Here is a 23521-nt window from a genome sequence, read left to right on the forward strand (position 1 = left end):
GTCTTGTTAAATTGTTTAAAATTATTTAGTAATAAATTTCCTTAAACGTTTGAAGGTGTCTCTCTCTTCTCTTGTCTCTCAGTTATTACAAAGTGTTATCTAAATCCCTGCAATAAAAAGATCCAATCTTCTGATTTAAATAATCCAGTTTCCGTAAGATGGAATTCATACTCAATATGAATTTTTAATGTCTTATGGTCCTTAATTAAATGTAATTAACACTTCATTACAGAATCAAATGTGAAACATGTTTCATTTTCATGTGAAACACGTGTTCATGTGGTCCTGAACATTCAGCTAGAAGACCGAATGTTGAACTCTGGTCTACACTAATCTTAACACAAATGTAAACAACTGGAACATAAAGATTTTGGTGTATTTTTTATTTAAAGCCCCATTCTGTAAGGTCTCTATCGCCCCCTCCAGACTGGCTGCATAATGTCATTGTTGCAAAGTCAGGTCTCTGTCACACATTGGCTATTTTTCAACTCGTGTACACAAACAAACACATGAAGTGGTCTTTGAGCTCGTAAACCATCAGCAATGAGCAGCGAGGTGAAGTTTTAATATTTTAATCTTACCAATTTATCTTAATCATTTTGTTATGTAATGACGGCGAAAAGGCACTGTTTAACAGTTAGAAGCACATAACGAGCATGCCTGTGAAAATGTTGAATAATGAAGATGTAAATGTTGAATCAAGGTGTAAAAGTTGCGGAATGTAGCTTTAACTTGGGGGGGGGGGGGGGGGGGCACACACTCTTGAATGGGGACCCAGAAATCTCAGCTCCGCTCCTGTTAATTAGTATTTCTGAGCTCTTCACATATTTATTATCTGGGAACGGCAGCAGCACATTCCCCAGGATCCTGCCTGTTTACCACAAGCAGCTCCCAGCAGCGGGTTGAAGGAATCGATGCTGGAGGGGGTCCTAAGCAGCAGGAGCGTGGATCGGGAGCGCGCGTATAGGAAGGGAAGGGAGAGGAAGCAGCGCTGCGCAGAGGCAGATCAGTCGCCAGCGGAGCCCGGAACAGCGGATGCGTGTCGTCCTTGTCGATTTTCCGCAGCAGCTTCAACCTAAAAGCATCACCGTCCTGCAGCAGCGAGACCCGCCACAGAAATGCTGCTGAAGCTGGCTCTCCTCGTCGGGGCGCTCGTCGGCATCAGCCGGGGTAAGCAGGCGCTCGGTGCCGCTGGGCTCGGAGCTCGGAGGGTGACTTTGTGGATAAGTTGTGTGTGAGAGCGGGGCGGAGGTGGTTGGTAGTTGGAGCACGTCTGTGCGGTCCTCACTGATGGGGGCGTGTGGAGATACTCTCCTAGAATACAACACCAGCTCGTTTCCCTCTTTAACTTCTTTTTGCAGACGCACTTTTGCTGTTTTCTGTCAGAAAAACGCATTTTTCTTGTTTCTCTCCAAGTTGACCGGAAGCGCCCCCGAAGTGTTTTATTTAGACCACCGCCTTTTCTTCTCGCAGCAGATCGGAGACTCTTATCTCCGCAAGCTGCATGACCGCGGGAGCGATGCGGCTCCTGTTCAAAGTTGTAACGCAAATTCTGCGTCTGTTCAGCTCTAATTGGTTCAGTTCGGTGCACCTGTGCGGACACGTGGCGCACAGCTGCGGTTCTTTACCCCTCCAGCTGTTAATTGGTCATCTCTCTCTCTCTCTCTCTCTCTCTCTCTCTCTCTCTCTCTCTCTCTCTCTCTCCTCTCTGCGTAAGGACCATCGCTCTTCTTCCCGATGAAGTTGGCTGAAGCGCGCGCCCACCTCCTCCAGGATGAGTTGGTTGGGACGGAATCCCCGCAGGAGGGAATGCTTTCTGAGACGTAAACGAGTCAGAGTTTCAGATCAGATCTCATTTGTGATTTTATTGGGGATCTCTTTTGCAGAGCTGGACCCTGGCGTGCTGACGCACAACGGCAGGTGGGGGTAGAGCGCCGCAGAGTGCTTCTGCTCTTCTCCTCCAGCATGTTGCATGCGGAGGAGGCTGAGGGTCTGGGGGGAGAGGTCCAGGATTGCAGCTCCTACAGCCTCAGTGCTGCTGCTCTGTTCTTACAGGGGGGGATTATGATTATAGATGGTTTAGGTGTTCATTAGAGGTGCTGAAAAAAAATCGATTCAAGTCTGAATCGGGATTCTTATTTATAAAGATTCAGAATCGATTCACAAAGGTTCAGAATCGATTTCAAGAACTCCAATATTTGGCATGTTACAGGTCTGAGATGCACTTTCTTGATCTTTGTTAGGAGAGTCAGAATTCTGTTTACTTTTGTGGTCCCATAAATTGAGATGATTTATGTTTGAATCTGCTGATAAGGTCATTTTTCCATACTCAGAAATGTGAGATATTCTCATTTATTTTCTAAGTTGATAAATGAGTGCTTAGGATTACTCATGTAACTTGTTTCTACACATACTTGAAAAGTATTTGACCGTGTTACTTTCAAAGCTACTGTTAGGTAACTACAGATTTGTTATATTTTACAAGGTAAGCAAAAATAAATGTTGCCTTTTGGTCAAAAGATTGTTTCTGTTTACAGTTTTAGAATCACTTTATTTTACATTGTAAATTTGCATTTTTTGAGCATGAACAGTTTAAAGTCAAATAAAAATGTCCCATAGCTTTAACTAACTTGTACAACAAAGTAGTTCATCCTGGAGCTGACACTCTTTGTTAATACTGATTGTGAATCGATTTAAATTGAGAACCGAGAATCGATTTTGAATCGAATCGGCACCCCAAGAATCGGAATCGAATCAAATCGTGAGTTGCTCTACGATTCACATCCCTAGTGTTCTTAGATCCATGAAGCTGACTTCCTAGTTTCCTCACAGCCACTGGTACCTGCTGGTATCATCTGGTACCTGCTGGTACCTTCTGGTACCTGCTGGTATCTGCTGGTGGGGATCAGAGAGTAATAAAACAATCATATCTTAGGGACAAAGACATTAAGTTAAAGTCTTACATCCCCCGGGATCAAAAATAATGTTCATGCTTTAATATTTGAGAGGAAATCTGTAAACATGAATTATTAGCACAATAATACAGTTTAGGTGTCAGGCTTTCTCTAGTGGCAGGCTGCAGTAGCAGGGTTTGGACTCTTTGCTTTTGATAAAAGGTAAAACTAGTGTTCCTGATTTAAATGGAAAATAAATCTGAATGTCTGCTGATTTTATAATACCAAGTTAATGTGTGACACCGGTGTTGTGCTTTACCCTCAGATCTTATTCTGTCTGAGACTCGAACCTCACAGCCATCCATCTTCCACCCATATGGAGATGTCCTTTTGTCCATTGGGAGTGGACAGAGACATGTTGTCTTAGTGATAAAAACACAAGGGGGTCATAAATCTGAGATTCTGAGCTTGAACAAAGATGTTTTTCTATTCTTAACTTTGAATATTCATCACTTTAGCGGGTGTTGCAACAGAGTTTCATCATCAATCAATTTATTTTCATTCTCATCAGCTTCATTTTACCCACAAAGACAGTACCCTGAAGTAACAGTACATCACAGGGGGGTGGGGGGTGGGGGGTGGGGTTGTGACCCTACATCGGGGTGGGGGGGTGGGGGGTGGCCATACATCGGGGAAGGGGGGGGGGTAGAACCAGAATGATGTTACAGGCAGTGTTGCCAACTCGGCGACTTTGTCACTGTTCCTAACGACTTTTTGACCCCCCTCAACGACTTTTTTTCCAAAAAGCGCCTAGTGACAAACTTAGCGACATTTCTCAGGACCCGTTGCTACTTTCTGTAGAACTTTCATGTAGATATTCCCTACAGATCAGCAACAAAGAAACCGTTTGCACTCTGAACCGTTCTTCCGGGAGTAAGGAAAGAGAACGATAATCTGCGCATGTGCACGAGGACTGACCAATCATAAACCGTTTTCGGCCGGTCTGATTCGCTGAAGCTGCAGAGCTGGAGACCGCCGATTTACGTCTGCTGCTTTCATATTGCTGCAGGCTCACGCTTCTACTAGAGACGGCGCGGGCGTCAACCTGCCATCTCTGGTTCTGCAGCCGTCAGACACTTTGGTTTTTCCTGCATTTGGCAAATAAAGTCATCGGGAGTTTCAACTACCGTCCCGTTTACACACGCAGCTCTGTGGCTCATCTGAATTTCCTTCAGTGACACAGGGATGGTTATACTATGAGACACGCGCTCCCTTTTGCTCGGAGCGCCGTTATTATCACGATGGAGAGAATACACAACAGAGAAGTTGAGAAACTATGAGGTGTAAAAAAACAGCTTTTTAGGAAAATGTCTGTGAGAATGAGGAGAGCAGGAGGTCTGAGTTATATCCTACAACAGAACTGTTTGGATCACCACACCATATCTGTTTTAATGCCACTTTATTGGTAGTTTTGGAATTTATTGTACATATCAAAGCAATTTGGGCCATTTTAATCATACTAATTAATAACTTTAACATATAACATAGTATTTATTTTCCTCCCTTTTAGTCCTATTATATATATATATATATATATATATATATATTAGATGCCATAGAGAAAACGAACGCTAATGTGGCGTGATGACGTCATCAATATGTAAATAAGCACGTGACGTCATCTGGCGACATCTAGTGACTTTTGGGGGGAACTTCAGCTACTTTCAGTCAAAAACAGTTGGCAACACTGGTTACAGGCGTTATAGGTGTTCTAGATGTTACAGGTAATATGGGTGTTAGATGTTACAGGTGTTAAAGATGTTAGATGTTACAGGTGTTACAGTTGTTACAGGTGTTAGATGTTGCAGGTGTTACAGATGTTAGATGTCACAGGTGGTACAGTTCTTACAGATGTCACAGGTGTTAGATGTTAAAGGTGTTAGGCGTTACATGTGTTACAGATGTTACATGTGTTATATGTTACAGGTATTGCAGATTTGAGATGTTACAGGTGTTAGATGTTACATGTGTTATAGATGTTATAGGTGTTACAGATGTTATACTGTATGTGTTATATGTTACAGGTGTTGCAGATGTTAGATGTTACGGGTGTTACAGGTCTTAGATGTCACAGGTGTTAGATGTTACAGGTGTTATAGATTTTAAAGGTGTCAAAGGTAATACAGATGTTACAGGTGTTATAGATAATACAGGTGTTACAGGTATCAGATATTACAGATGTTACAAATGTTACAGGTGTTATATGTTACAGCTGTTATAGATGTTACAGGTGTTACATGTGTTACAGGTGTTACAGATGTTACAGGTGTTAGATGTTACTGGTATTACAGATGTTAGATGTTACAGTTGTTACAGATGTTATAGGTGTTAGATGTTACAGGTGTTACATGAGTAAGATGTTACATGTGTTAGATGTTACATGTGTTACAGATGTTACATGTGTTACAGATGTTACATGTGTTAGATGTTACAGGTGTTACAGATGTTACAGGTGTTAGATATTACAGGTGTTGTAGGTGTTAGATGTTACAGTTGTTAGATGTTACAGGTGTTGTATATGTTACAGGTGTCACAGATGCTACAGATGTTACAGGTGTTATATGTTACAGGTAATACGGGTGTTAGATGTTACAGGTGTTACAGGTGTTAAAGGTGTTACAGGTGTTAAAGATGTTACAGGTGTTAGATGTTACAGGTGTTAGATGTTACAGGTAATACGGGTGTTAGATGTTACAGGTGTTACTGGTGTTAAAGATGTTACAGGTGTTATAGATGTTACAGGTGTTACAGATGTTAGATGTTACAGGTGTTACAGTTCATACAGATGTCACAGGTGTTAGATGTTAAAGGTGTTAGGCGTTACATGTGCTACAGATGTTACAGGTGTTACAGGTGTTACATGTGTTATATGTTACAGTTGTTACAGGTGTTATAGATGTTATAGGTGTTACAGATGTTATAGATGTTATATGTGTTATATGTTACAGGTGTTGCAGATGTTAGATGTTACAGGTGTTACAGGTGTTAGATGTTACATGTGTTAGATGTTACAGGTGTTATAGATTTTAAAGGTGTCAAAGGTAATACAGATGTTACAGGTGTTATAGATTTTAAAGGTGTTACAGATGCTACAGGTATTAGATGTTACAGATGTTACAGGTGTTAGATGTTACAGCTGTTATAGGTGTTACAGGTGTTACAGATGTTACAGGTGTTACAGTTGTTATAGGTGTTAGATGTTACAGGTGTTACATGAGTAATATGTGACATGTGTTAGATGTTACAGGTGTAACAGTTGTTACATGTGTTAGATGTTACAGGTGTTACAGGTGTTGCAGATGTTAGATGTTACAGGTGTTACATGTGTTAGATGTTACATGTGTTAGATGTTACAGGTGTTATAGATGTTACAGTTGTCACAGATGCTACAGATGTTACAGGTGTTATATGTTACAGGTGCTATAGATGTTACAGATGTTACAGGTGTTAGATGTTACAGGTGCTACTAGGGCTGCAACTAACGATTATTTTCATAATCGATTAATCTGTCGATTATTTTTTCGATTAATCGATTAATCGGTTTGTTATTGTTTAGCTATTTAACCTATACAAGTGATGGATGCATTTCAGTTAAGAAAAAAAAACATAAGAGAATTGTGCAGTTGACTGCAATCTATTTTATTGCACATGAACACAGTCAGCAGTATAAAATGAGCTAAACAGTGCAAAATATCAGTCCAGAATAATTTTTTAGCATTAGCTGGAAGCCTGCTCCTTCCACCATGGATAGTGGCCTCATGTCTTTTACCAGCATGTTTAGAATAGAGTTTGTAAGTGGTATGAATTGCTGGGGGGTGAGTGTCTCTTTCCCCATGTAGTTGTCCATCGTTGCTTGTTTTTTTTCTGCATAAGAAACACAAATAGACTGAAATAAGTACACATATAAAATAAAGCAGCACACACACTACAACACTAAATCAATATTATATTATTTGAATTAGTTAACAATATACAGTGATCATTTATTTTGAGGGTTACGTTCTACAAAATAGCCCGCAACAGGAGATATTCAGAAAAAAAGTCTAATTTTTTTACTATTAAAAAGCTCTAAGTAAGAAGCTCATGAGGTTTTTACTTTGAGTCGGGAGTGTTTAAATTAGCTAGAAAAATGTGAAAAATGATTATTTTGTGTAATACTGTTTAAGAAACATGATAAAAATGTGTTGTGAGGCGTTTTACAGCGTTAGATAGTAAAACAGCCTTTTAATAGTAAAAAAATGACTTTTTCTGAATTTCTCCTGTATTTAAAAATTGAAAGCGTACAACTATGCCGCGTTATATTCACCTGGACACAGCTCGTCTGTATATTTTTCACCGCGGAGTTGTCCTTTTTTGAATGAGGAACATAGTTATGGGTTTGTGCCGTTTTTCTCTTAACTAGAACATTCTTATAAACAGACGTGCTAAATTTGGCAAGCGCATGATTCACAACACGGAGGAGATTCACGATTGCATCTAGTCAATCAGAAGTAGAACACCGTAGACTGACGCGGCAAAAAAACATGTTTAACATCCACTATAACGAACTCAGCTAAAACACTAAGTCCAGCTTGTTTATTTTCTGTTACTTACCGGGCTGGCTCTTCCAAATGACGGCTCACTTGACCGCGGTGCTCTTCCTCAGCCCCCACGTTTTTGTCTCAAATGTTCACTTAGGGACGTCGTGCTTCCGTGCCATGCTAATGGTTTTTGCATATTTTGCCTTTTCAATGCATCTAGTGAAGTGCTCCCATACTCGTGAGGTTTTTGTCCGGGGTTTCTCTAAAATTTTGTCGCTTCTATTTTTCTTCCGTATTTCCTCTTGTTCCGCCATCTCTCACAGCAAGATGAGCGTCAGTAACGTGATACGTCATGAAAACCGAGGGCACTCATTGGCTCATTTCTTCTTCTACGGCTCCACTGGTAGATCAGTGGCTCATTACTGCCACACACTGGCGGCAAATTTAACAGCTTGTAACCGATGTCAGATTGTGGTAAAAATAGACTTTATGCGGTAAAATATGATTATTAAACAACTAATCGATGACTAAAAAAGTTGTTAACTATTTTAATAATCGATTATAATCGATTAAATCGATTAGTTGTTTCAGCTCTAGGTGCTACGATGCTAGATATTACAGGTGTTACATGTGTTAGATGTTACAGGTGTTACAGATGTTACACGTGTTATATTTCACAGGTGTTAGATGTTACAGATTTTACATGCGTTAGATTTTACAGGTGTTATAGATTTTAAAGGTGTTAAAAGTGTTACAGGTGTTAGATGTTACAGGTGTTACAGACATTATAGATGTTACAGGAGTTACAGTTGTTACAAATGTTACTGGTGCTCAGCGTGATGAATGACACACTTGCTTGGGACACACCTGTCTGATGTTGAATGATGTAATTAAGATAAGTCACTGCGTCTCTTTGGGGGTGGGGCGCTCATGGTCTTAACGAGTAATGCCCCCATGCTTTGGTTAGTCCCAATGCACCCTGGGATTCGAGCCTTTACGCTTGTTCACATCCAGCCATGACTCATCAAAAAAATCACACTTCTCATCCTTTTGAATGTAAATTGCTATTAGAATGTTTGCTGGTGATTCATTGTTGGGTCAATACAACCTGGTCCTGAAACCTGCCAGACTCGATACTCTTTCTTGTGGATTACATCAACACTCCAATTTCAGAACTGGAGTCGGTGGGTTTGTTTACCTCTGATTGTTTGCTTTCTCATCTGAGCCCTTCAGCACTCTACCAGCTGAGCTCCGGCGTTGGCCTTCAACCTGGACATTTTGAGTTTTATTCTACATTGTTTTTTCTACTAAGAGAGTTTCTGTGGTGGAGGGATGCTGGAATACATGAGTTTTATGTGATTGCTTGTGGTGCAGCCAGGGTTTATAATGTTGTGTATAGTTTTCACCTGTTGCTAAAACACCTGATTTAGACGAGGGTGTGGTGGTGTTCAGGGCTTCAGAGAGATCCAGTCTTATGGCAGACCTACATTTCTGTTTTTGAGTGCTGTTTCATTTGGAGGAAAATAGTTTGTAGAATAGTGGAAACACAGATTTAAGGATCAATTCGCCTCTGCAGCTAATGGCTAACGTTTTAGCTTGTTGTGGTTCTTCAGTCTGACTCAATTGTTGCTTGTTAAACATGTTTTTCTCTTCATGCCAGAGATGTAGAGGGTATCTTTACCTGGTTAAAATGTTTGTGTCAGGTTGCTGTCTTTGTTAATCTGACTGACTCGACTGAACTGGACATAAAACCTTCACAACTACTGGGCCTTTCTACCGCACGCGTAAGCATCATGTAATGTCTGCAAGCTCCCCTGGAGTGTCCGCAGCACTTAGCCACCGTTATATTCCAAACGTCACACTTTGGATGCGTCCCAGAAATGAAGTGACTCAATGCTGAGCTAGCAGATTCAACGCCTCCATTTTGTTACGCACTGCTAGCATATCTGGTGGGAAGGCCCGGTATAAGACCGGAGTAGAGCATGTTTAGCTTTAGAAAAGTCTCATAACTTCTGATGATCTCTGAGGAGTCCACACGGTCGCTAGGTGCATCATGTTTTCGTCCTGAAGATCAACAGCAGGGGCAGCATTTCTGTTTAACATCTACTACAGACTACTACTACTACTAGTACTACAACTACTAATGATACACTCGGGTAGTGAACCTCAGAATGCTGCTCACCTTTATTTTGGAAAAATCACTTTATTTGCAGCTTTTGGCTTTCCTCAGTGACATCATTTTGCTGTCTGACTTTTCTAACTTCCTGTGTGTAACTTAGCATCTAAGTATATGATCAGGATTACATTAGAAACTCACACCAAACCAGAGTTTATTCAGATTAGCATTTTTGATCAGAGTTTGTCCAAAAGTTTAAATCAGCCTCAGAGAAACTGAGAAACAGGAACATGTTGTCCTCGTTTCTGCCAGCCACGTCCATAAAGACAGTTTTCCCGTCCGTCGGCTCCATCCTGACAATTCAGGTTAAACTGTTTTCATCAGTCAGACAGAAACATTCATGCTTGGATGAAAACTGATTGTTCAGTGATGAATTTAGTGCTGGAGAGTGTTTTATGCAGCACCAGAGGATGACATCCCATCAGCAGGCTCAAGTAGGTGAACATTTACCACTTAAGGAGAAAAAAGCAGCAACTCCTTCCTTTTTTCCCTTAAATTATCCACTTCTGTCATTGAAGTGACTAATGTGGACCTCAGGGAGTCTGGGGAGAACACAGATCCACTAAACTGAGGAGGTTCTGGTACAGGAGGCGCTTTTGCATCACTCATTAAATACGGCATCCCTAAAACAGGAGGTGGTCGTATAGAAGGATTTATACAGCGGCAGGAAGACGGGACGAGATTATGTTTAAAAATTCATTCAATTCCAGTGAATCTGATTGCATCTAGTTAAATTGCATCTGCAGAAATTGAATCAAACTGGATGTAGTCTCACTGTGCCAAAATTAATAAAAAGTAATTGAATCCTGTCGTCGTGAAATCAAATTAAGCCGAAGTGACGTGATTGGAGGAGGCAGCTGCTGCATATGGCTGTGAGCTCCTCCGAGCTTTCCCCTCCTGTTGCTGCCCCCCCGTCCAAACAGGAGACCCTCTGGCTCCTGCACCGGTCTGCCCTGCCAGTCTAAATGCCAGTCTAACCAGCAGGCTAATAGAAAGAGTCAGGATGCCAGGGGACAACAGGACCAGTGGGCCCGCTGGCTGGCTGACAGAAAGAGGCTCTGCTTCACGTACTTCAGACTGCTTCTCCAAATTGTTCCACTCCAGGGACTCGGCACTGTCTGTCTTCCTTTTGGGTTTGGGCACTGGCAGTCGTGATTAAACAGAGAGCTGAGGGGATCGGTAAAGATGGCTGCAGATCTTCAGAACCACTCACTGGCGTGGGGCGACCCACTTCCACAGCATCAATAAGCACTTGGAAGCCTTCGGGCTGGCTCCGCAGTGAGCTGACGTGCAGCAGAAGTATCTCTGTGACCTCATGAACTCATAAACAAGTTTAAAAGAAAACAGGCTGTGGGCTCATCCGGGCCTTCCTCTTTACGGGGTCTAATTGGGAGGATAAGATACAGAAACTCTAGGAAGTTGTTATCTACTGGGAAATGTATCCCATCAGCCTTCTGTCATGATGGTCCAGATTTAAAAAGTGTGTGTGTGATTCTCACGAATCAATGGACAGACATGTTCTTTACAGCTTTTCTTGTCTTCAAGTTGACCCCAAACCAGCTAACGCTCCGTTTTATAAACGTTAGCTAAAACTGAGTGTTGTCGTAGCCGAGCATCGTCCCTAACACGAGAGCTAGCTGATCACGTGTGATATTAGCTTACGTGTTGTTTAAACCAAACAAAGTTAGCCCTGTCGTTTAGTTACGTGGTTCATGAACTGAACTGGATGTGAACAAAACGGAGAAAATTATTGTTGAATCAACAAATTCAGGATGGCAGCGCTTTGGGCTTCCTGACAGGGTTGCGGAAGGCGCTTTATAAATAAAGCTTTGATTGATTTGATTGATTGGCAGCCACAGCTAGCCTTAGCAAACACAAAAACGGCCCAGAACCAGTGAATTTTCTTTGTCTTGAGCTAAAATGTGGTGATGCTAAATGTGGAGGCTAACATGTGACATCGTAGCTTTAAACATTTAATGTTAGAGTCCGCCATGAGCATAGAAAGCCACCAGAGCCAATGGCATACAGAACAGAACACAAACTAAAGAAACAACCATAAGTGTGTCTGTTTGACAGTTGTTGAGCTGGTGTGTTCATCACAATAGGCAGTGTGTTGAAGACAGAGCTGATGTCCACAAACAGGATCTTAGCGTAGGTACCCTTCTGGATTACTGTCAGAACTGGTAGGAGCTAATCTTGGCCAACACAGAAATGTCCATAACCTGCTCCATTTTACAGACATGGAGCGAAAATGTGACACAACATTAGCTAGGACGCATCCCTATCATGTGCAGCCAGGGCACACAAGGTGTATGCTTCAAACGTCACCATTTTCTGGTGGAGTGAACCCAGATGGTCATAAACCACGGCATAATGAGTCTCAGAAAGGTGCAACACAATCATTTAACTTCTCAGGCCAATTTCAAGATGGCTGCCACAGCTAGCCGACCACAGTCGGCTACAGCTTGGCCATCGCCAGGCTTTTAATGTGTCTGTGACGGCTCCTGGTGCAGGGTCTGAGACAAAACAAAGTGGAGGTGTTGAATTAGCTGTAATATCTGCGTGTGAGTGGTGAATTTGCTGGTATACAATTTGTTTCTCTTCACTACTTCTTTATGATTACCACGGACATCACTAATGAGTCTCCTGAAAAACACTGACAACCATCAAAGAACTCCTGAGCTGTTAAATATGGTTCCTTGTTTTATTTTTAGCCTGGAAAATAACTTAATTAGGAGGTTTTAGAGGTTGCTGTGTCTCCTGGGAACAGCCAGCTTTACTCTCATGACATCACTGGGCTGCTTGTTTATAATAATCGGTTTCCAGGTGAAAACAGTAAAGTTTAATTGGATGGCACGAAAAAACAACAGCTAGTGCCTAATTTAAAGTCTCGCTGCTTTATCTGTGTGCATGAATAAAGAGAGTAACGGTTGTTCCTGTGAACCGTGACACGCTTGTGATTTTCTACTGGCTTAATAATTAAAACATCTGAACTTTTGCTGTTGAGTTCAGGCGTTCGTGCCTGAATCTTGATATGGGAATCCATCCTCTTTGCACTTTTCCCCTTGCACGGATGCTCGTGTTTGAATGCTTCATGCACATTGACTGGATGTGCAAAAGCTGATAAAATAAGACTCCGTCCCCCGGTTTCAGTACCCCTTCATCCATAAATAAACACACTTTGTTTTGTTGGACACCACACACGAGGAATACAGCTGTGCTGGAACGAGGCATGAATTCAGTCTCATTCTTAAACATGAGCAGCATGCATACTAAATGCTCATTTATATTAAATGCACTTTAATTATTTACTCTGCTTACATGTGTTTTATTTCTCAAAGTAGTAGAATCATGTAAGAAGTGCATTTTCCCCTCATTTTGTTGCTGTTTCTACACTTTGATCGAATGTTAATCAGTTCTGGGTCTACCCCCTCAGCGAGGAGCTAGTCTGTTCTGCTCATGCTAGCATGTTCTACTCACCCCTCAGCTTGGAGCTAGCCTGTTCTGCTCGTGCTAGCATGTTCTACTCACCCCTACTGCTGCTCAACCATCACACTGCTGTCTATCCATGCTACTGTTCGACTTGTATCTGGCTCCTTCATGAAGAAATACACTCCTCGATGTCAAATGGTTTTATTGACAAGGATGAAGGAGCCCTGCGGCGACATACAAAGCTCAGTGAGCGGAAGCTAACGGCAGCGTGAAGCAGCAGCATGGGCTGAAGACCAAAGCTAAGCAATGCGATAAAATAGGTAAATAACTGCAGTGCGGCTTAGCGTGCATACTGACAATGTAACCATTACATTAGCTTAACAAGCAGGTGAAGACTTACGGATACAAGTCGAACAGTAGCATGGATAGACAGCAGTGTAATGGTTGAGCAGCAGTAATCCAAATGAGAAGCAGCAGTATGTACAATGAGGGGTCGTCACATGTACGTGACTTCAGGCACGTCTGTGAATACACCTTTTTCCCTCGAGGCTTGATTGCAGCACACCCTAGTGGCCAGTGGTGACCTCTGCAGTCAACAAATAAGAAACAAGCCAATAAAAAAGTTCAGATAAAAACCTTACAATGGATGATAAGAGTAATAAAAACCAAACTAACAGCTAACTATTAAAAGCAAGGGTAAAATAGTGTGTCTTTAGTCTAGACTTAAAAACTGCCAAGGAAGATGCCAGTCGAACTGCGGCTGGAAGTTTGTTCCACATTTTAGGACCGACAACAGAGAAAGCTCTTTGTCCGCATGATTTATAACACGCTTTTGGTACCTCGAGGAGCAACAGGCTGGAGGAACTGAGTGTGCGACCGGGAGTATAAATCGCAAGAAGATCAGATAGGTACACGGGGGCAAGACCATGGAGGGATTTGAAGACAAAAAGCAATATTTTATATTGGACCCTGAAAGTGATGGGCAGCCAGTGAGGGGATTTTAGAACTGGAGTTAAGTGCTGGCGTCTGTCAGTACGTGTGAGGAATCTGCTCCTGCTAGCATGTTCTGCTCACCCCTTCAGTGTGGAATTAGCATATTCTGCTCACCTCGGCGTGGGGCTAGCATGTTCTGCTCATGCTAGCATGTTCTGCTCACCCCTCAGTGTGAAGCTAGCATGTTCAGCTCACCCCTCAGCGTGGAGCTAGCATGTTCTACTCACCCCTCAGTGTGGAGTTAGCATGTTCTGCTCACCTCGGCGTGGGGCTACCATGTTCTGCTCATGCTAGCATGTTCTGCTTATGCTAGCATGTTCTGCTCATGCACGCTTTCCTCCACTGGTCTAAAATATGCACATTTATTGGTGATTCTAGATTAGTCCTAGTAGCACGAGAGCAGTGTTTCTTTTCTGTCTGAGAGTTAGACACCTGTCCAGGGTGCTTTCCAGAGGTCACCACCATGGTGGCTCTGAACCGGATCAAACAAGTAAAGAAAATGTGCTGCCTCCTCCTAAATTGTAGTTTACCACAGAGTTTCTAACAATTGTCTCTAAACTGGTTGTTGTTGCCTCAACTTAAAGGGACTTTACGGAGTTTTGAAATTTTATGCTTGCGATTGCCCCCTCAGGCCAAAAGCGTAACGGCAGCTTCAATAGGCTCGTGCACGAGGTGCGCATGCTGCACGTGCACACTCCTTAACGTAAATAACAGCTGAGACAGTCCTGTGTGTGTGTGTGTGTGTGTGTGTGTGTGTGTGTGTGTGTGTGTGTTTGTGTGTGTGTGTGTGTGTGGCCCAGAGGACAGGAGAACGTACGGCTAATTAATTAAATACTTTGGTTCTGTACCTTTCTCTTCAGCACAGCCGACAAAGGTTTAAGATGGGTCAGTCCTCCTGCATGTTCAGATCATTCCCTTCCCTTGCTTGAAAATTGTTCCAAAATGAAAGTTGAACCCACATCTTTTTTATCTGTGAATTCAATGCCGTTCAGCGAGTCTCAAATAAAAATTTGGGCATCTTACTGTAAAACAAAAATCATTAATGTAAAAAAGAAACTCTAAATAAACTATGTTCACATCCAGAATCGAACCCAGGTCTCCTGCACGAGAGTCAGACGTCTTACTAGGTGAGCAAAAGCGCCAGTGACATCTTTTGTATCTTTAACATTTATATCCTTGATAATAGCTGAAACAACGTTCAAAGAACGGTCCGGAGCGAAAATGGCTATTTTGTTGCTAATTTGCAAGAAATTTCTAGCAGAAAATTATACAGAATGTAGCTAAGGGTACTCAGAAATGTAGCTAGCTTTGTCACTAGGCGTTAGGAACAGCGACAAAGTGCAACTGCCTCTCTCTCTGCTGCTAAAGCCACGGATAGCAAATGCTACGGGCTATGCCTGAGTGTGAACACGCATGAAGCAGCCTGCTCGACCCGAGCAGCTCTCTTTTTCTGTGATTTTACAGAAAAACAGGCAATCACAGTAAAAATGCCAGGGCTCATTCTACAGGACCAGGGCATTGCAGGAGAATGTATGAAGAAGAAATGTATTATTTCTATACACGTTTTGGCTGTCAAACTTCCATAATGCCCCTTTAAAACTTGAAAAACAATTTCCAAAGCTTTGGTTAGCAGCAAGAGCTCAGTCGGTCCGGTTTGGCTCTCTTGAAAGGTTAAGATGTGTAATTTTAGTCTTTACAGTGGTCCCAAATCCAGAAGAGGAGTGACAGAGCTGAGTCTAAGAGGACAGCGGTGTAATCCTCTGGTGTTTTGACCAAAACATTGTGCCAACGTGTGAAAATTGGATATATTATGTCTTATTTAACATGCTTTATGAAGGTAGAAGTCAGCCACATTTCATAATTGGATGACATTTACATTTTTTAGAGCGTTATCTTTAAATAGCAGTAAATAATGACCTCAATTATCATCTGCTATCAAAAGATCAGAAAGGAAGGGGAGGAGAGGAGAGGAGAGGAGGTTTGGGCTGATCTTATCTGAGATTACCTCATCAGCATGGATTTATTTAAAATGATTTTTTATTATCTGGTTTGGAGCCATTTCTGGTAAAATTGAATACATGAATAATAAAAAGTTGTGATAATTATGATTAATTTAAAATCTCACCAGTGGTGGGAGGCTTCCTGAGTATCGGCATCGCAGGAGACACGAGTTATTGTCGCTGAAAGATCTGAGACTTTAGAGCGGGGGCCCAATCCTGGCCCCCATGGGCAGCAGGTTTTATTTATTTCCCTGCTCCAACACACCTGATTTTATTCTGCAGGTGATTAATTAGCTCCTGCAGAGCCTGATGAGTTTCTGGGCTAGCTGGCTGCAAACTTCCTTCACTAAACGAGTCGAAGACTGAGTCGATTCTCTTTGACCCCAGAAACCTCTGTTGCACATCATCTGTCCCAAGTCTTGTTTTTATCTCTATTTATTGATAGTTTATCTATTTTCATGATTTTATCTTTTAATGTCTTGCATTGGTCAGTTTTGTTGGCATTAGTTGACTGTATACTTTTGAACGGTTCGTGAAGGACTGTTGCCTTGTGCGGCGCTTTGGGCAGCTGCCATGCTGTGTTGGAGCAGGGAAATAGATAAAACATGCTGGAAAGAAGCCCTCCGAGTGGTTTAGAAAACCAGACGGGTATCTTGTCCGGCATCATGAACCACCAGATCTGGGTCCAGTTTACTTTGTGTTATCTGACTGGATCATCGTTGCAAAGAGGATTTCTCTTGTCTTAAAGCAGCTCGAGGGTCATTTCTACACTTTTACACAAACGCCAGTGCTGCACCACACAAGTGAGACATTCCTGACCAACCAGAGCCCATTGAAGCACTGAAGGTTATACGTCGAGTTCATGATGGTAATATTTACAACAAAAACCTCATAGACTTCCCTGAATTCACTCGTATACTTCCCAGTGGGTATAATAATAATAATTCATAACTCAGAAAACCTCTTTAAAAGAACTCAAGTGACTGAATCAGAGCCTGTAATCCTACCTTGGGTTTGTTTACCCATCATTCACTCTGCTCTCCTCCCTCCGCTGGTCTTTTGATTGGAGTTTTCCTTTGGGCTTACTTCATTAAATTATCCGCGGCTCTATTGTGCCGCGTCGTATCCACCACGTTTCCTTGTATCCTTCCATTCGTCCGTGGGCTCCTCGCTTGTCGTTCTAGCTGGTTAATTAAACAAAATTGTGATTGATGGGCTCTCAGCTGAGTAGCGTGATGTCTTGTTGCTGACCCGATCAAACACATCCTGTCAATCATTCTTCACAATTCCCGATGGCTTTGGACAAGTGCTGATGATCATGTCTGGTGTAAACGAGCTGGAGTCCCTCTCCAGCCTGAAAACAAGTTGTCCTTCTCCAGGTTTGGGTATGACGGGAGAGCTTTATGAGTTATAGATGAGGAGTGAGTGATAAATGAGGGAGACGGACGGACACTTGAGCAGCAGAAGGTCCTCCTTTCTCTCTTCAAACAGGTCCAGCGTGTGCTTGTTCCTCCCTGACTCCCTGTTCATTTTTTCCCTCTTTTCATGAGCTTGCTCCATTTTTGTGGGCCTCCCACACAAGTCTCATGACGAACGTCTGTAGGGAAAGCTATCCTTTTCTTTTCTTATGCGGGAAGCTTTTCAAGCTGCATCAATGCTTAATGTTCTTTTCTGGGAACGTTAATGATGTGTGTGTTGTTCTGTGTTGTTCTCCTCCACACAATTAGGAGTTTTCTTTTACTCAGTCCAGAATCCTTGCGTTTAGATGCCGGGCCAAGGCCGTTATTATCCCATTGTCTTGCAGGAACTCCTAAGACACAGACGACAGACTGTAGGCGTGTTTTTAATTACTCCATTCACTCGCACACATCTCACTGCGCGTTGGCTCGATGTGGACGCTTTCATACTGTTGTCTTTCCACCTACTTCCACAAGAAATCCCAAGGACACGTTCCACCACGGGAACACACAGAACATTTCTTGGTAATGAGGAATCCTATGTCTACTTCTTCCGGTTGTTTACGGATGCTCCGACACTCCGGATGAGTTTGGGTTCCAGTCCTCTTTAAAGTCAGTCCGTCCCACACGTGGGACCAGGTTTGACTGTCCTACCTTCTGAACCTCACCGTGGTTCCTCTGTCTTGGTTCTGGTTGCTGAGAGAACATAAGGGCTCTGATCTTTTATTAATAACTCGGTGAAAACGGGACATTTCTCGTGTCTTTTGGGTTATTTCTACTAAAAAGAAAAGCTTCCCAGCTGCTCGTCTGCTTTTCGTTGTCATATAGCAGCTTTTGCTGCTCCTATCATTTTAAAAGGTGGACTAGATACGCAGTGGAGCAAGAAGAAAGCAAAATCAAGAGAGATTTCTGAAAGGTGGTTGGTGTTTGCTACTCTTTCATGTGGATGTTTGCCTCTGGGCACGAGTCTGGAGAGAGGCTTGTGATCTTCTGCGTTTGCTAAGGCCTGTGTATCAAGGCTCATAATATAGATCCTGTTTGTGCCCAGTAGCCACTACAGCGCCAACATAATGTGCTCCTTACAGGATGTGCAGGGGTCACGAGTGCTGCTTGATTATGGAGAAAGTCCACCAGACTTTTGTTTTGGGGAATATTTAAATCAGTTACTGCGGCTGGAAGCACCTCCACAAGTTCACATTTGCACACATGCTGCAGATACGAGTCTTCTTCAGCAGGTGGCAGAGTTGAGCTGTTAGGACCAGACATCAGCGCAGATGGACACGGACCAGTTCCACATAATGGTCCCTCTCCCAGTATGGCGCCTGCAGCCTCTCAGAGGTTTCTGGGTTAGGAATGCAAGTATGCTAAATTATGTCTGAGTATTTGTGTGTTTGACGTTGAATAAAAATGCACGGACGGCAGTGTGTTGACAGGGGTTTAAAGCCGGAGCTTTCCGCGATAAAAGCAAGAAGACGGGGTCGACCCCACAAACCACCACATATAAAAACGAGCGGCCAACCTCATGACAGCACATACAAGCTGTCTGAGAAAAATCCAGTTAAGTCCACTGGATTAATTTAAAAAAAAAAGAAAAAACTGCTGTCTGAGAGGAATAAGTGGAACTAATCTACGACAAGGCGGTGTTGAAAGTTCCTAACAGTAAAGCTGACAAATTACCTGTTTTATCCCGTATCCTGATAAAGTTCATGTTAGCTGAAGCGCAAGCAGGTGTTCACTATTCAGCACGTGATCACTGATTGGATGGAGCAGATTTCCCAGCATGCCACACTCTTTCTTAAACATCGAAAAGTAAACATAATGTACTAATTACCGTTTATTTTTTATCAACGTGAAATTATCTCTGAATAAACTAAATGCAGACCCACATGTATTAGCCGAAGGTTGATTAGAGCTTTTAAGTTGGGGTTAGTGCTGGTTTTAGCGCTGAAGGGTGGAGCCGAGCACGGAAACAAATGTATTCAGTTATACAGAACTATGTCCAGTCCCGGGCCAGCGTAACTCCCGGGGTTATTCTATGTTAAGCACGAGTTGGCGGCGAGAGTTAGCGGATTCTAACAGTAACTGGAACGCATCCCTTAAAAATAAAACACTTCCTGGATCCGGTTCCGACATGATCCGGCTCAAATCAAGCCCTGGTCTGCAGCATCATTAAGATGTGTATTTTAGGTTTTATATCTTCAAAAAACTTTAGAGGCCCAAAAGACAAAACCAATTTGCAATCAGAGTTTCGGTTTCTGATTACGAACGAACAACTAAGTAATCTGGGAAGCTGGTGAAGTAAACAACACTACAGGGAGTGCAGACTTATTAGGCAAGTTGTATTTTTGAGGAATAATTTTATTATTGAACAACAACCATGTTCTCAATTAACCCAAACAACTCATTAATATCAAAGCTGAATGTTTTGGAAGTAGTTTTTAGATTTAGCTATTTTAGGGGGATATCTGTGTGTGCAGGTGACTATTACTGTGCATAATTATTAGGCAACTTAACAAAAAACAAATATATACCCATTTCAATTATTTATTTTTACCAATGAAACCAATATAACATCTCCACATTCCCAAATATACATTTCTGACATTCAAAAACAAATCAGCGACCAATTTGGCCACCTTTCTTTGCAAGGACACTCAAAAGCCTGCCATCCATGGATTCTGTCAGTGTTTTGATCTGTTCACCATCAACATTGCGTGCAGCAGCAACCACAGCCTCCCAGACATTGTTCAGAGAGGTGTACCGTTTTCCCTCCTTGTAAATCTCACATTTGATGATGGACCACAGGTTCTCAATGGGGTTCAGATCAGGTGATCAAGGAGGCCATGTCATTAGTTTTTCTTATTTTATACCCTTTCTTGCCAGCCACGCTGTGGAGTACTTGGACGCGTGTGATGGAGCATTGTCCTGCATGAAAATCATGTTTTTCTTGAAGGATGCAGACTTCTTCCTGTACCACTGCTTGAAGGTGTCTTCCAGAAACTGGCAGTAGGACTGGGAGTTGAGCTTGACTCCATCCTCAACCCGAAAAGGCCCCACAAGCTCATCTTTGATGATACCAGCCCAAACCAGTACTCCACCTCCACCTTGCTGGCGTCTGAGTCGGACTGGAGCTCTCTGCCCTTTACCAATCCAGCCACGGGCCCATCCATCTGGCCCATCAAGACTCACTCTCGTTTCATCAGTCCATAAAACCTTAGAAAAATCAGTCTTGAGATATTTCTTGGCCCAGTCTTGACGTTTCAGCTTGTGTGTCTTGTTCAGTGGTGGTCGTCTTTCAGCCTTTCTTACCTTGGCCATGTCTCGGAGTATTGCACACCTTGTGCTTTTGGGCACTCCAGTGATGTTGCAGCTCTGAAATATGGCCAAACTGGTGGCAAGTGGCATCTTGGCAGCGGCACGCTTGACTTTTCTCAGTTCATGGGCAGTTATTATGCACCTTGGTTTGTCCACACGCTTCTTGCGACCCTGTTGACTATTTTCAATGAAACGCTTGATTGTTCGATGATCACGCTTCAGAAGCTTTGCAATTTTAAGACTGCTGCATCCCTCTGCAAGATATCTCACTATTTTTGACTTTTATGAGCCTGTCAAGTCCTTCTTTTGACCCATTTTGCCAAAGGAAAGGAAGTTGCCTAATAATTATGCACACCTGATATAGGTTGTTGATGTCATTAGACCACACCCCTTCTCATTACAGAGATGCACATCACCTAATATGCTTAGTTGGTAGTAGGCTTTCTAGCCTGTACAGCTTGGAGTAAGACAACATGCATGAAGAGGATGATGTGGACAAAATACTCATTTGCCTAATAATTCTGCACTCCCTGTAGTCTTAATAAATAGTCTGGTGTTCTGGAGGAACTTCATGCTCTTATTTTGGTGTGTTTTAGTCTGAAGAGGAGAAATAACATTGTGATCATGAGTTTATCCAGAACCAGAAAAACTAAGCTGCTAACGATGCCAGATGTCCAAGCGGGCAGACCATAATAACCTAAGTTTATGTAGAAACAGTGTTGCTCAAAGCTGCTCTTCAGTGTGTGTATGTGTTTGTGTGTGTGTGTGTGTGTGTGGGTGAGTGGGTGGGTGGCGCATTATAGTCAAAAATAATGCAGACATGCACCTTTTTGATGCTGCTCTGTCAGTTACGGTGTGTTTTGCCCTCATTCTGCCATCTTTCTTTAAAACACTTTCGGATTCTGGTTTTGGAGCAGTGGAAGTCTGCTTTGTAAAGACAAAATAAGTACACACCTGTAAAGAGGCTGAAAGGTTTGTTTTTAGCATCAGCTGGATTTGATATCAGCATTTAAATACAAACTCTTCCACGACCCCAGCTGATGGCAGATTCAGGAGGAGGCCTCATGCTCATCCCTTTGTAGCAACAATTCCCAGCAGCTTTCCAACTTGTTAGCTTGAAATTCCACAAATCTTCCGGGACTTGGCCACTGAACTAGATTAGATTTCTGAGCGCCCGGCGTGTTGTTGGAGCAGGATGAATTCCAGCTAGCTGAAGCTACGATTACTTTCACTTCACGCTGCCTTTCACGCTCACGTCTGTAGCAGCGGGCCTCTGAAGAGATGATAGATGGTCTCGGCTCGGGCGTGGTGCAGGATAGCTGCTCAGGCAATAAGCATCCAGTGGGGGAGGGGTACCGTGGCAGCCTTCTCCCCAAAGAGGCGCCTGAGCCACAAATTAATAGAGTGCTCCCGGATGATGGCGGAGTTTCATTTGGAACAGTCACGCTACATAAAGCTCCACAGAAATGAGGAGGTCACAGAGGTCCCTTCCACTTCCCCAGGAGTCCCACATGTAACCTGTGTGATTGTTGGACTCGGCCTGGCGCGGCATGCGGCGGCCCCAGCAGCCTCCCATAAACCCCCCCTCAGCTTTTGTTTAACTTTATTGATGATAAAAACCAGCCAAGCGCGCCGAAAGAGCTGAAATCTGCTCTCTGATTTAACTCTGAATGATAGAAACCTAAATGATCACTAGTGAACATCGCAGAACGTCATGGACTCTTCTGGTTCTATAAATCTGTCTTCATCCAAGTCAGGAGATGCTGCTGCCCCATTTACCTCCCCCTCCCACCTATCTGTCTCTAGAAATCAGGTGAAGAGGCAGCTGGAGAGACTGAACAGGAACAAGGCTGCAGGTCCAGATAGTGTCAGGCCCAGAGTACTGAAGGCATGTGCAGAGCAGCTCTGTGGGATTCTGCAGCACCTCTTCAACCTCAGCCTGGCCCAGGAGAAGGTTCCAGACCTGTGGAAGACATCCTGCCTTGTTCCAGTTCCAAAGAAAACTCGCCCATCAGTCAATTGTGACTATAGACCGGTTGCCATGACATCCCACATCATGAAGGTCCTGGAGAGACTCCTGTTGGTCCACCTGGATAAGCAAACTAGGACATATCAGGACCCGCTGGAGTTGAAGATGCCATCATCCTGCCGCTTCAACCAATCCACTGTTATCTGGACAAAGCAGGCAGCACTGTGAGGTCATGTTCTTTGATTTCTCCAGTGCGTTTAACACAATCCAGCCTGATGTACTTTGCCAGAAACTCCAGAAGACACAGGTGGGGGCCTCAACTATCACCTGGATTAAAGACTACCTGACAAAAAGACCACAGTTTGTGAGGCTGAAGAACTGCACATCAAACCAGGCGATCAGTAACACTGGAGCACCACAGGGAACTGTACTCTCACCATTCCTTTTCACCCTGTACACCTCAGACTTCCAGTACAAATCAGAGACCTGCCATCTACAGAAATACGCAGATGACTCTGCAGTTGTCGGGTGTATCAGAGATGGACAGGAAGCTGAGTACAGAGAGCTGGTGGAGAGCTTTGTGGCGTGGTGTGGAAACAATCATCTGACCTTGAACGTGAACAAAACAAAGGAGATGATTTTAGACTTCAGAAGAAACAGGGTGGAGTCAAACACTGTTTCCATCATGGGAGAAGAAGTGGAGGT

General features: G+C 43.0%; 1 protein-coding gene and 1 long non-coding RNA gene across 2 annotated transcripts in view; one reads left to right on the plus strand and one right to left on the minus strand.

Annotated features, from left to right (window-relative positions):
* Window positions 1–984: 984 nt before the first annotated feature.
* LOC107380851 (neural cell adhesion molecule 2) overlaps window positions 985–23521 on the plus strand; it is a 328429-nt gene continuing 305892 nt past the window's right edge. The window contains exon 1 of the mRNA XM_054743024.2: window positions 985–1170. Coding sequence (XP_054598999.1) covers window positions 1119–1170 — 52 coding nt within the window. The 5' untranslated portion in view covers window positions 985–1118. The remainder of the gene's footprint in view (window positions 1171–23521) is intronic.
* On the minus strand, window positions 6570–7768 carry LOC129163893 (uncharacterized). The gene is made up of 2 exons (XR_008563698.2): window positions 7548–7768; window positions 6570–6818 (listed from the first exon to the last, which is right to left on the minus strand). It is a non-coding gene; the product is annotated as an uncharacterized lncRNA (long non-coding RNA).

This window comes from Nothobranchius furzeri, chromosome 14, assembly GCF_043380555.1.
Source record: "Nothobranchius furzeri strain GRZ-AD chromosome 14, NfurGRZ-RIMD1, whole genome shotgun sequence".
Lineage (NCBI taxonomy): Eukaryota > Metazoa > Chordata > Actinopteri > Cyprinodontiformes > Nothobranchiidae > Nothobranchius > Nothobranchius furzeri.